Source organism: Mastomys coucha, unplaced genomic scaffold (genome assembly GCF_008632895.1).
Source record: "Mastomys coucha isolate ucsf_1 unplaced genomic scaffold, UCSF_Mcou_1 pScaffold14, whole genome shotgun sequence".
NCBI classification, from domain to species: domain Eukaryota; kingdom Metazoa; phylum Chordata; class Mammalia; order Rodentia; family Muridae; genus Mastomys; species Mastomys coucha.
In genome coordinates, this window is record NW_022196896.1 from 40,785,039 (window position 1) to 40,799,666 (window position 14,628).

At 37.4% G+C, this 14,628-nt stretch overlaps 1 protein-coding gene across 10 annotated transcripts in view; it reads left to right on the forward strand.

Moving 5' to 3' along the window:
- Positions 1-14,628, forward strand: part of CUNH8orf34 (chromosome unknown C8orf34 homolog) — a 488,320-nt gene that overhangs the window by 224,592 nt on the left and 249,100 nt on the right. Inside the window, exons 9-10 of one of the 10 annotated variants that reach the window (XM_031366862.1) lie at positions 11,405-11,500; positions 12,301-12,759. The exons of the other annotated variants lie outside the window; for them this stretch is intronic. Of the exons in view, the coding sequence (XP_031222722.1) occupies positions 11,405-11,500; positions 12,301-12,359 (155 nt within the window). The 3' untranslated portion in view covers positions 12,360-12,759. Of the gene's footprint in view, positions 1-11,404; positions 11,501-12,300; positions 12,760-14,628 lie in introns of those variants that run through there. 10 annotated transcript variants of the gene reach the window in all.

Consider the following 14,628-nt stretch of genomic DNA (forward strand, 5'->3'; position numbering starts at 1 on the left):
GCTTAAGTCAGAGGAGGTGTCATCCACGGCAAAGCTGGAGAGATGAAAATGAATTGTTCGGCTGCTTGACTTTTTATACCAGTTTCCATTTCTACCTTCTGGATTCATTTTCATGAGTTTCCCTACCCTGGACTTTGTACTAACTCTCACTTATCCTCAGAAAACACTACAATTAGTCCTATTTTTCCAGGAAGGTAGCTATTTCTCATCAGCAATTAGGAGATATTAGTTCAAAGAATCTGTTTGTGATAAGACTCTTCACTTACTGTGGTTCTTGTTCCTGTAATTAATGACTGTACATCTTAAAAATATTGTCGAACACTTCTAAGCAAAATGTAATCATTAAATAGTTCACATATAGAGAAGACTGTAGAAAAATGGTCAACTAGGTCTAATGTACTCTTTGGTAGATTTACAAATGTCAACATTTTGCTTTCTGTAAGTAATTTTTAAAAAACCTGCAGTCAGGTCTCTCATTACCCTATTTCCAGGCTCCTGAACCAGTCCCTTGACGAAGCCAGCTCAATCAGCCAACTGGGCCTCCAGGGAGGGAGTGAGGATTGAAAAGAAAACAGACAATTAGACTACACTATAACATGTCTCCAGCCAGTGCTGAGGCTGAAGTGGGTTTATTGTTTCCAGTCAGCTTTTCTACCAGGCCAAGTACATGCAAAGAATATGGTCAGTCCTAAGGCCTACATGGAGGGTTCCATGATTACTGTATTCAGAGTCTTAACAAGACCTATCAAAATCCAAAGAACACATTCCTCAGCTGTATTCATCTTGAGCCTACTTCCATGTCCTAGCCCAATGTCAAATTCCCACCAAATTCCTAGAAGGGGCCCCCAAAGCTCTCCTCAGTCCCTTCTGGGGATATTGACACCACCAAATTGTTTGCTCTTTTATTCCATTGTGGTAAAGGATATACCTATAATCATTCACATTTAAAAAATCTATGCAAACAGTAATATATTGTACATAGCATCCCAGCAGTCTCTTCCACAATGATTTGTATGTGTTGTGCACATAATTGCACATCTAGTACATTCAGAAGGGCTGGTACTCCCCATTATCTAGAATGAGCATTATAAAGTACATGTCTCTTCTTCCATCTTTATAGTTTGATAAGTGTGTAAATTTCTCCACCAAGAGAAGTGCCATCCAGCTCAGGATGTCTGTACATAAGAAAGGTATCTTCACTTGCTCAAAGATCTAAGATTACTAGTCATTTCTACTCTGCAGGTGCCAGGGATGTTAAATATCCTGCATCATGAAAAATGATTGTAGACTTTTAAAAACAAAGTCCTAAGTTATAAGTTGCAAGTGATATTCATGTACATACTTTTTTTTTATTTAAACATTTCTTATTTTTATGTGTTTGGGTGCTTTGCAGGTGCACCATATTCATGCCATGCTTGTGGAGAGTAGGAAAGTATCTGAATTCCCTTGAACTGGAGTTAGAAAAGGTTGTGAACTGTCCTATGTGTGTGTTAGAAATGAACCTGGGTCCTCTATGAAAGCACCAAATGCTGTTGACTGCTGAGCCATTTCTCCAGCCCCCCAGAACCCAGATGTGCATTTGCTGACTCACAGAACATAGACACTTATGTTTCAAATTGCCATGGCTTGCTAGCTTCAACTGACTCCGGTGTCTCAGTGGGTGATGGTTCCTGTCTTACTATCACTTACTCATGCAGGATGATGACAGTTTATTTTAATTTTTTAAAAAACTAAACCTTTGAGAATTTGATTATGGTTTATTATTAAAAAAAAAAAACATTCCATTCTGTTGTTCTCCCTATAACCGTGATATGTAGTTATATTGTCCATTGATGCTTTTAATTCCAACTTTTTACTTTAACGTCTAGTCACATGCTGTATTTGTACTCAAATTTATCTGTTGTTTTCCATATTCCTTTCTGTCTTATGGATATCCATTGTCTGTCTATTTGAGCATTTGATTTCATCTTTAAGCATGTTTTATATTAATATTGGATCCATCTCCAAATAACTTCTAAAGGTCAGCTGAGTTTCCCTCTCACACCCACCACCAGCTGCAGTTGTGCTGTGCATCAACCACCCAAGTCTGTCAGAACACTCCCTCCCTTCAGTACTAAACTGCCTGATCTTTCACTGTTTTCTTCTTGTTGCTTTCTGGAGATGAGGTCTCTCAGTGTAGTGTTGGTAGTCCAGGAGCATTTTATGTAGACTAGCATGGCCTCAAACTCAAAGATATGTATTGCCTCTGCCTTCTGGGGGCTGAGATTAAAGATGTGAGCCACCACATCTGATGATCTTCATTTTCTACTGTACATGGGTTCTTAGTATTTGATTTTATACATAAGCAACTTATAAAGAGTAAAAGATACTAGAGCTACTGATCATTTAAAAAGAAATGATTTTATAACTCCCCGGTTATCATCTTGAGACTTACAAACAGTGTAAACTTTGTGAACTTGAAAGGAAGTCTATGATCTTGTTGTGTAGATTGCATGTAGCATATGAATCAAAGGAAGACACAACAGTGTGTTTTGGCGATCCCGAGATCCTGCACAGGAGCACATGGTGGAGTGTGAAAGAGCTTCCAGCATCTCTGAGGCTCACTGAAAATGAGGACCACACAAGCAGACCATGACCACAAGGTTCTACAGGTAGTCAGTCAGCTGCTTCTGTTCTCCATGTTCATTAATCTTATATTTAAATTAATCATAGAAAATCATGAGTTCTGTGGATTCTAATGTAATTTGTAGGTAGAATGTGTGACATCCCCAAATGACCTGCGAAAGTCAATTGCATTTCCCTGTCCCAGCTCATGCCAGCTCCACCTGTGCCAGCCCCCTCCCTCTGTCAGCACACAGTCTCTTCTGCACAAGTTTACTTCCATTAGTTTGTTCAGATGCCAGGCTTGATTTTTTTCATCAAATAAGAATTCTTATAATAAATTTTCTTAAACCCAAGTTGTTAAACATATTTTTACTGTGCTTATAAGTTATCTAAACCCTGTAAATATAAATGGGAAAGTGTTTATTTTATTGAATTTCACTGCATCAATAAGTTCTTGGTGAGAGGAGAACCCTTGGATCTACATACTGGCTAAATTTTATTTGTGCAGTTTCTTCCCCTGATGGTAAAATAAAGTTTGCTACTTTTTGTGTTTTCTAATTACCTTGTTACCTACTTACAGAGCTTTATTTTCTTAGCCAATAATTAGATTTTAGACATATAATTTTAAACTGAAGAAGAATCTATTAACCTTCTCTGTGTTTTAATCATTTTCTTGTAAATTAAGTTGTCTAATTAGCTGATCCCTTCAAAAAGCCAATTCTAAAATTAGTAGGGAAAAATTGGACCAAAATGCTATACATTTAAAACAAAAGACTTGCAGATACATCCTAATGGTCCTCTGTTCAAATTACTGTGTATTAGTCCTGTAATAAAACTTCTTATTCTACAAAATATGTGTTTTAGCAGCACAAAGCTGGTACACTTCAGTTTCTTGGTTTTTTGCTTGTTTGTTTGCGCAGGAAGAGTTGGTTTTTTTTGTTTTGTTTTGTTTTGGTGTTTGTTTGTTTTCGATGCTTCCTTACTGTATGTGCACCCAGATCCTGCAGGTATCCCCCCACCTTGCTTTCCATGGTCATTAGAATATGCTTAATTTCCTTACACACTGCCTGACACCCAACAAGCTCTGAACAAATGTGTGACCTGGACAATCAACTTCCCAATGACCAGTTGTGAGGTCTTCGTGTTCCGGGAGCACTGACACTTTCTCCTCCTTACGGTTTCAACTCACCGTTCAGTCTACAGTAGTAGAACCATTTTCCCCTTTGTGGTCCATAATAACAGATCCCTTTCCCTCATGTAATCCACCATAGCAGATCCCTTTTCCCCTACATGATCCACATTAACAGATCCCTTTCCCCCAATGCAGTTTTCTACTAAGGGATTTGAATGCTGGATCCTTCTAACCAGGTGACTGTGGCTTAGGTAGACAAGAATTGTCGGGTATAGCATTTGGCAGCCAGAGATGCAAGACAAAGAATGGAGAACAGATGGTAATGTAATATTTTTAAATATTCTCAGCCTTTATATTTTGGCCACTTGAATAAAACTGATCACATAACTAGAGAAAATGGGAAATTTCTACATGAAGTAAGAACTGATGCTTACCAAGCTCATGGGTCAGTCAGAATGTTGTCCTCTGTGACTCTGGATGCCTTCATCACTGTGCTGTTGTTCATGACTTCTGAATACTAACACTGTAAAAAAAATTAACAGTTGCAGAAAACAGATAAAAATGCTTCATGAATCCTGCACACTCTTGTTGTGAATTAACATGGACCAGAATGAGGCTGTCTGTCTCTTCAGATGTCATGTTTGTCTTCTCATCTACTGGTGTGGAATTAAGTGATTGCTTATTCTTCACTTTATTTGGGGCTTCAACTATGACTTTGACAACTAGCTTGCAATATAACCAATTTAATATTTTCCTTTAAATCTGAGAAAGTATGTGTTGCATTCACTTTTGCAAAAGCTAAAGTATGTCTATCATAAAATAATTTAAAATTTCTACCAAACACATGGAAAAGGGAGTTGCCAACCTAATAGCCCCCCTGCTTTTGAATCATCATAGAATATAGCAGCATGGACAATTTAATTAGCAGAAAATGCTCATAATTGTTGGAAAGTTGAGTGGTAAGATGACAATAGAAAGACAGGTGGAAGGAAGAGAATGGGTGAAGACTGGGGAATGGAGGAAAAGGCATTTCCTCACAGAGTATAATTACAGAATATAATTAGGTAACAGTGCCCCTGGAGCATTTGATCTTGTTTCCAGTTACCTGATGAGGTCTTTAGTTATGCTACATTTTGTAGCACATAGACAATTACACAGCAAAATAAGGAACTTCTGCACATGTGCTTAGGAATCTAACAAGATTGAAAACAGGCTATTGCTAAAATAGAGCAGAAAGAGAAACAAAAACTAAGCAAATACACACTCATGTGATATAGTAATATCAAGACTGATAAGGCACCCAGAGGAGAGGATGAACATCTTCACAGAAGAGGTGCGGCTTCCCGGATACTGAATGATGGAATTGATTGTCTTATGAGGACACTGAGTACAGAAGGTGCAGCAATGAGAGTAGACACCAATTTGAAGCAAATTATCAGATTTGCATCTTTTGAAATGTATCCATTGGTTGCACAGTGCTGAAAGCAGGGGTCATCTTTAGATCTTTAGATCTAGAGTCCAAATTGAGAATGCAGGAATCCAAATGAATGAGGTTATACTAGCAAGATGAGAAGAGTAGGAAACTTAAGATGATCGCTGTGCCCAGCTTTGGGGAGGGTGCCATCATTGACATAGAAAACAAATGCAGTGAAAGATTAATTTTTGGTTTTGTAATGAGAATTTCACATTAAGAGACTTTAATGGTATTTTGATATGTCCTCTAAATTATAACATAAATGGGCTATAAGTTGTGGCAGGATTGATAAGGAGGTAGGAAATTTGGTCCTAATGATTAAAACTATCCAGAGAATATATATGTAAAAAAAGGACGGATGCATGCAGGAACTTGATAAATGGGGTCACATAGTAAAGAATTGTTCTCTTTTAGCTGTCATAAGAAGAATGTAGGATCTTTGTCAATACAGAAAATCTATCTATGTGAAAAATACCTACATCTGTTTTCATAGTTATTCTCAGGAACCTACAGATGCTCAACTTCAAAAATTAAATCTCAGTATGATATAGACATAAAACAAGCACACATCCAGACACATCAAAGCTTTCATAAAGGAAGGTGCTCTACGAGTAATTAAAAGACAAAGTGATCTGACACATGGCAAACTGCAGTAGACCACCTTAGGCATCAGGATTGCTGCTTGTGACTGTAGAAACTGTTGGTAGAAGAATTAATGGAAGTGCCAATGAAACAGAGGGGTACACAACAAAAATCTAGATTTCTATAAAGACAAAAGAGATCATGGCCTTATAAGGGTGTTCACCTTGTAGGATGCAAAATCCCAGAACTGACGAGCCCTCAAAAGACTCAAAGAGCTCATATGTGGAAGGCTTTGCTATTTCCATTAAATGAATTAAATTTTCTTTTGTAGTCATGGAAATAACAGCCAGGGAACTACAATGTACTTTTTTTTTGCTTGTGAAATATTACTTGTAGTGTAGATAATGTTATGATAAGAAAATGGAAAAACTAGACAAGGAAATACATGAAAAACTTTGCAAAAGGCATTAGGTGGAAGAAATACGAAGTTTTATTTCTGGCCATTCAATTCACTAAGCTTTGTTTTTAAAAGACATCAAGTTTTACAATTTCGTGTTTTGAACATTTTACTCAAATATTCACCTTCCATTCTCTCCTTGTCTTGCAGAGCTCCTCATGACTCTACTTCTTTTTTAAACAAAGGCATTTGTTTTTATCCAACAATTAAAAGTAATTTCCTTCTTATCCCATGGTACAGGTAAAGGTCAGCACCATTTACTAAATTCTGAGCTTCTGGTTGTCTGGAAGTTGAAATGAAAGTGGGAGTGATTTAATATGCATATTTACTTTGAAGCCTACCAGAAGGTTTTGAAGGGCACTGAGAGGAAAGGATATGATATTGTATGCACCAAGCAACCAGTAATAAATATTGCGTGCCCAGTTTCTTGTGGAAAACTTTATCACATGATGTTATTACATAAGAAAGTGAACATGTTTGGTGTAGGCCACAGTGTCTGTGTAACCTGCCTCTGTGTGTGGTTCTTTTAGAAAATTGGAATTGCTTAAGGGATAAGATTTGGACTTGTGTGTCTTTACACCCAATTACTTAGCATGTGTCAGTAATGGGGCTGGCAGGCCAAAGTCTGGAGAGTGTTAAAACATGAATCATAAACAATAGAATTAAGATTTCCATCTATATCCCAACCTTCATAGATACAGATAATTACTAACCCTGCATCCAAATGTGACATGTTACTAAGGTGGTTTGAATGAGAACTGTCTCCATTAGGTTCATTTATTGAAACATGTGATCCCCAGTTGGCTGAGCTGCTTGGGAGATTATGGAGCCCTGAGGACACCATAGGGTATACCTGAGGGTGTTTCTGGAGGACATAGGTCATTGGGATTAGGCTTTAAGGATCACTACTTTTCTGTGTGTTCCTGTGGGAAATGAAGTGTGATCTGTCTTTTCACTGCTCCTGTTACCATTCAATACCTTCCCCACCACAGTTGAATGTATCCCTTTGTAACAGAAACCGGAATAAACTCTTTCTTCCTTAAGTTGATTTTGGTCATGGTATTTTTTCGAAGCAAGGGAAAGTAAGTAATTAACACTATCATTAGTTAGTATAACAGTTAAAAGGGAAAGGTCCTGGACATCATTTTACATCTTGAGTTCCTTTTGCAGTATTAGTAAATTAATAACTTTCAAAGATGTGTAAATGTGTTGTTTGTAGGGCACCACACACAGTCTATAGGAACATTTTCTCATTTCAACACCATTGATTTACTCCTAATGCAGCCTCACCACACGTTTTACTCTTCCATTAGCTCACAAAGTATTAGAAAAGCCATGTACACTGATAAGTAGCCAGACAATTCTTATGAAACAAGAAATATAATTATGATCCACTTTATACTTCAAATAAGGAAGTATATACAAAGACATATGATGCAATATACTGTGGCCATAGATAATTTAAAGGCTGTAATATCTCTAAATATGTCCAGCTTTAATTGGACAGAAGATATGAGTATGTATATATATATATATACATATATATGTATATATATATGTAGTCTATATATAATATACATATATGTAATGTATATATAAATATGTATATATATATGTGAATATGTTTATATGCTGTTAATTAGAACCATTGTAAGTTGCTATGAGGGACCATATCCAAAATTTATGGAAGTTTAGCATAAAAGCATGAGTCTTTTACTTTTCAATGTGTTTTCTTGTTTCTTTAAATAGGTGAACTATAGATCTCGGAGGTATAAAGAGAACTCAAATGAAATCCAGCTAGGAGATTTTAGAAGACTTGTGTTTCATATCTTGGATTATTTGCTTGAGAGAGTTAAAATTGGACAAGGAAAGAAGGCATGTCCAATGTATGTGTCTGTGTTATATTCTGTTTCACTTGGACTTAAGTAAAACATGTTCTAGTTTTAAAAAGCCTTTCTCAAATGAGTGAGGACATTGCTATAAGCTTAGATAATAATGTGACTGATGAGAGACAGAACAAAATAAGTGGACAGAGCTTTAGAAGGCACAGAGGAAGGAGCCAACAGGATTATTAGAGAAAAGTTAAACAGGGAGAATAAAGGATGTACATGTACAGCTTCCAAAAATCTGAAAGGAGCTGAAAGACAAGATGGCATCTGAAAAGAAATACCCAACTTTATTTAAATTCTAAAATAAAAATGTCTATAACTTGCCGGGTGGTGGTGGTGCACGCCTTTAATCCCAGCACTTGTGGGCAGAGGCAGGCAGATTTCTGAGTTCAAGGCCAGCCTGGTCTACAGAATGAGTTCCAGGACAGCCAGGACTACACAGGATCCCTGTCTCTAAAAACCAAAAAAATAAAAATAAAAATGTCTATAACTGCTAAATGTGTGTTTCCTTAGCTAGGATAGCTTGCTGTGGACAGTTCTCCATGAGGCAAATTTTTGTACATATTCTTTGTTCACATAAAGAAAAATCACATGAAATATTCTTCATTTATATTTTTTTATCTTTCAAAGTTAACAAAACCTCCAATTTTCATAAACCTTAAAATAGGCATTTGCTAATAATATTTTTTCTCAAAAAAGTTATGTTCTTTTCAAAGGAACAAATATGAAATGAAAATGTTCTTGATTACTGAAACTCTAGCCATTGAAAGGAATGAAAATTTAATCACACAATTTTTCAGTTTTCCATTCAAAGACAGTGCAACTGAAATTAGGGCCTACTCCTAAAGTGGTTGTAAAAGTACTGACTCAGAATTAGACCTGGGAAATGTAGCAGGTTTGTAAGATAAATAAATGCATACCACATGTCCTGTGTTTTGTAGGCTAGCTCTAATAATGGAAATGGTTATAGATTGGAATGTGTCTAGAGGTGAGGGGAGAAAAGAATGTCAGGCAATGGACTATGGTCAGCTAAGCTCTCAACATGGGTTCCCATGACATCAGACAAGTCACCTCCTCAGATACATGATTTGGGTTTCTTCTCTCTCTGAAGTAAGAGGATAGCCCCCGTTATTCCAAATATTCTTCGGCTGCAGAGGAGGATCTTGTTATCAGAGAAGTGTTGATGTAATAAAAAAACTAAATTTTAAATAAAAAGAGTTGTTTTAAAGTAAAGTGACAATTTGCTAGTTGATTTTGGAAAAGTTAGATGAGGTTGGTTCCTAAGAATTAAAATAACCAGGAGCTAGAATACTGGCTCAGTTAAAGGTGCTTACTGACCTTCTAGAAAACCTGTTTTTAGCTGCCAGCACCCACATCAGGTGACACACAATCACCTGTAACTCCAGCTCCAGAGAATCAAACACAATCTGTCCATCTCGTACCTACATGCAAATATTACACATAAAAGTACACACACACACACACACACACACACACACAATTAAATGAATAAGCCTTTTTTAAGGATTGAATTGACTATATTGGTTAAGAATAGATTGCATTTTGCCCACCAGAGAGATTTTCTATTTGCATGGTTTTCACTATATAAAGTTTCCAGCAATCTGATTGACATGGTTGGTTGGGGCAAAGATGCAAGCTATTTTGAATAGGAGTTGTTTTCCATTGGCAAGTATTCCTGATCTGTATGTTTGTTTCTTGAATTCTGAGGTGTGTAGACATAAACAATGATGAGTTGGATGGTCATCTTTCTTCTCTGAATGTCTCTGATTCTGATCCTGATCCTTATATTCCTGTAAGAATAAATAACAGAAGTCTGATCCTGGCTCACACTGCTGATTTGTGGAACATTACTACCAAATCAATGCACAGGAACAGGGAGGCAAGAGCTTCTGGCTGCCTTGGTGGCCTTCCTCTTGGAGCCTGAACCTCTCCAGACAGCAGGTCACTCACAGGAAAGCACTGGAAGTCATCCCTTCATTTCCTTAGGTTGACAGAGCAGGTAGAAATACCTAGAGAAAATTGTCCCATCATCTTTCTGTTTCCCACTCCTCCTGGTTGTGTTATAATTCCTTTCTTTACCTCCATAGTATCCCTTTTCCTACTGTGTCCTTGCCAGCTGTGTGGCCACATTATGGACATCCATTTAACTTATCTCTAGCATACAGTCCCAGTGCTTTCAGAATTGGATCCAATTACATTTTCAGAAGCAAATCAAACCCAGCAGTGCCAAGGCTCCTCTCCCATGGCTTAGAGGTCAGGGCAAAGCAACACGGAAGCATTCTCTTCATTATCCAAACCGCTTCTGAACATATGCTGCAAACCAGGTCTCCAACTTTGTGTCCAAGATAGAAACTAAAGGAAGAGGAGAGAAGAGGAGAGAAGGGAAAGAGAAGTAGGGATGGGTGTAAAGGGGATCAGAGAACAGCTTAGAAGGAAGTCCAAATTCCACATGAATAGGTAAGGTTAATGCTGGCTGTATAGGAGAATTACTACTTTCTATTCTTAAGCATTATAGTACATTAAAAAAAAAACTACTCTTAGTTTGTACTTAAATTTTTTTCTACAAGTATTTACAAGACATTTTCTACTTTTTATGCACATCAATTTGCAAGATTGTGTTTTTAATTCTACATACAATTGCATCAAGTACTACTGTCTGTGAAATATTTGTCTACTTTAGTTATTGCTGAAACTCTTGTAAATATTTCAGAGAGCTTCGGAGTTAATGATGAGAATTTGGGAATATGAGAGGTCTTTTGTTAAGAGATAATTTAAATCTATATTCCAGGTTGGTCTGGAACTCATTATGCAGAGCAGGCTGACCTTGAATTTGTGATGATCCTCCTGTCTCAGATTCTAGAGTACAGGGTTCCTTGGCACTGCCTTAGAATGTGGGTTTTAAATTGTGTTCAATTCAGTTGTGTGATAATGAGAAAGTTGCGTTTTAATTTTTTTCTTTCAAGTAAAATTATTAGTCTATTTTAAACCTGAAGTAATTATTTGTATCACACAGTATTGACTATCAAGTTTATGACTGGTACATAGGAATTTATATTGAAGGTATGTGAGAAATTTTATGGAAATTCAGTCTCTTGTTATTTCTGTTCCACTTTTATATAAGAAATTCTAAAACATTTCTAAAATAGAAAACAATAATATATTAATACTAAATTTACTTTTTAAAAGATGATGATGTAAGGACTGGAGAGATGGCTCAATGATTAAGAACACTGTTGCTCTTCCAGAGGACCAAGGTTCAGATCCCAATCCCCACGTGGTAGTTGACAATGGTCTGAAACTCCAGTTGACCTGTGGATTTTCATTGTCAAATTCATTTACAGGTAGTTTGCTTTTCCTTTTCTATTTTAAACTTTGCATATAGTATTTCAAAATTTATTTTTGTGAAGTATTTGTCTATTGAGGTTTAGTTAGTAGTAAAAATCACCAAAACAGTAAATATTAAAATTGCTAGGAGATACTAAGAGGTTAATGAACAGAGTAGAATTTGAGGGCTTAGGGGTTCATTGATTGAGAGGTAAGATCTCACACCATATTCTATGTTGACAACTTATCTTTTCAGACACATAGCCAATAAGTTTATTGAATTGTAAAATTACATTAAGGCCTTCAGTCATAGTCTACTTGGCCTTATTAAGGACAACTGCCCCCCCCCAGCACTTATGTTCTGAAAGGAACAAAAGCCCTTTAAGTAGGATAGGCAGAATACAGAATTAATCACAACCTGTGATCCTACACAGATGGATACAAAGGAGTCGGAGAGGCTGCTCCTCACCCACAGGTGGACTCGCTCTGCAGTCCAAAAGGCTGCTCCTTCCATTCCTATTGGACTAATGCTTACACATAAGACACAGAGGAAGAAAGACATATGAGATGGGGAAAGGACAAAGACAAATAAGAGCACACAAAGACCCTCTGGAGCCCCATCTCATTTCTGGTAATTCAGGCATGCCCTAGATAAGCCATCTTTCCTAGACCACAGCTGACATCAGGCAAGAACTCTAGGCTTTTGGAACCTGTGCTTCCTGATCTCCTGGCAGGAACACCATGCCCACTACTTCATTTACTTTTCCCAGAACCCCTTCAAGGGTCCCATGTATCATTATAACTTTGATCTCTGCAGGAACAGAATCCAGGGAAAAGCCTGCACTCAGCTGGATGGATGCAGTATTAATTCTGTAGCTGCTAAGGATTCATGAAGATGGTGGCAGTTATTATTGTTAAAGGTTAAATACATTATCTGCTTGAGCTCCTAAAATACTCGGAATATGGAACTGCTAATTGTGGTATCTGGAAGCTGCTTCTGCAGAACAGACATGTTCCCTCCTCTCTTACAACCAAGCTGGATAACTAAAGGAAGCTCCATGAAGAAGAGCGGAGATTATCAATGCTGCCACTAACAACAATGGTTTTTTGTCCATCTCCCCTGACCATCTCCTCAACTGATGACCATCCCCTACACACACACACACACACACACACACACACACACACACACACACACACACACACACACCTTAGTTGCTTCTCTCCCGGTTACTAAGCTCTGAATATAATCATCTGAAAACCTGAATTTCTTTTTATCAAAGACAATTTTCTCCTTAGAAGCAAGCAGAAATATTAACAGAAGACAAATGTCATGAGATAAATGCAAAATCATTGGTTATGGTCAACAGATATAGTTGTGAAGATGCATCAAGCTTATGAAAACATAAGTTTGAGGCTAATCTTCATGGTTTCCATTAACTTTTCTATTTCCTTTCTTGTTCATTCTTCCTGTTGTTCAGCTCTAAAAAGTTCATCATCAAATGTGTGTTCCTAGCCATGCTTTTGACTCTAAATAGAACATGCTTAACCATGGGGACAAGTGATCGCATGAGGCTGTAAGATGCTCTAACAGCTGGCCTTGCGCTGCTGTACTTACCATGCTGGGAGTGGATGAGCTCAGTGCAGGTGGATGCTCTTTGCTGAGACTGAATATTTTAAAAGAGAAAAGGTTGCTTTAGGAGGGTTCTCAGTGAATAAAATGCTTGCTAAACAGACATGAAAGCTTGAGTTTGGATTCTTAGCACCCACAAGCTGGGCACAGGAACATATGTCTGTAACTTCAGCCCAAGCTGGGCGCAGGAACATATGTCTGTAACTTCAGCCCAAGCTGGGCACAGGAGCATATGTCTGTAACTTCAGCCCTGGGAAACCAGGGACGGGAGGATCCCTGAGGCTTTCTGCCAGCCATACTTGCTGAAATGGTGAGAAACCCTATGGAAAAATAAAGTGAGAGCAATGGGAGAAGGCACTCAATGTGTGCCTCTAGCTTATCTGTGTGCACACATGGATGGCATATTGCTCTCCACACACGAGCTTACATACACACACATACCTATATACACAATGACAAAGAGAAAAAATGCTGTCTCTGTAAGGCTCATATATCATTGTTACTAACTAACACTTACATATCAGGAAGAAGCATAGGGGAATTGCCAAATGGCCTTTTCAATACGGTAATGCTAATAATACCAAGCTGTTCACTTTTGTTGCTCACACAGATTTAAGTATATACATATACTTAAGTATATACATATAAGGTTTTTATCTGCTATAAAAATAAATAAATGGAGTTTTGGATACTAACAATCATAATGTATATATTGCTTTAATTAAGCAAACTATTAAATATTTTTATATTAATTGGTGTCCATAACTATTTCTAGTTGATGTCATTAAATTAGTACCATCTCTATAGGTTATAATTACAGCTCACAGTTTCACCATATAAATACAAATGTTAGCTACATTTGTAGGTTTTGTGTTACAATATTATTGCAATCACTATTCTTAGAAAAACACCCACACAAAGAGGGGGGGGAGGGAAGGAGGGAAGGAAGGGATGAGGGAGGGAAGGAAGGAATGAGGGAGGGAGGGAGGGAGAGAGAAAGGGAGAGAGAGAGACAGAGAGAGAGTATATATTTCTTTTAAAACAATTTAGACTGTAATTTCCAGAAAGGACAGAAAAATCATATAATTTTGACATCCATGATCCAGGAACAAACTCCAGTTCATTGATCTATATTTTGATCACCTCATGATAATTTATCATTTCACAGAAATAGTTCATCTCCCAAAGCCATCCTGAGGAGTACTTTTAAAAGTATTTTACACTTACTTGGCCCAATTTTTTTTACTATACTTGAATGCACTGTGAACAATATGTTTATTTGTATCTTTGCTCTCTGGTTGGATTGTATGCCTGTTGCCTGTTTCTGTTGTATGCCTGATGTTTGGTTGGGTTGTATACCTGTTTGTTGGTTGGGTTGTATGCTTGCTGTCTGTGGATTGTATGCCTGCTCTCTAGTTGGGTTATATGCCTGCTGTCTGGGAGGGTTATATGCCTGCTGTCTGGGAGGGTTATATGCCTGCTGTCTGGGAGGGTTATATGCCTGCTGTCTGT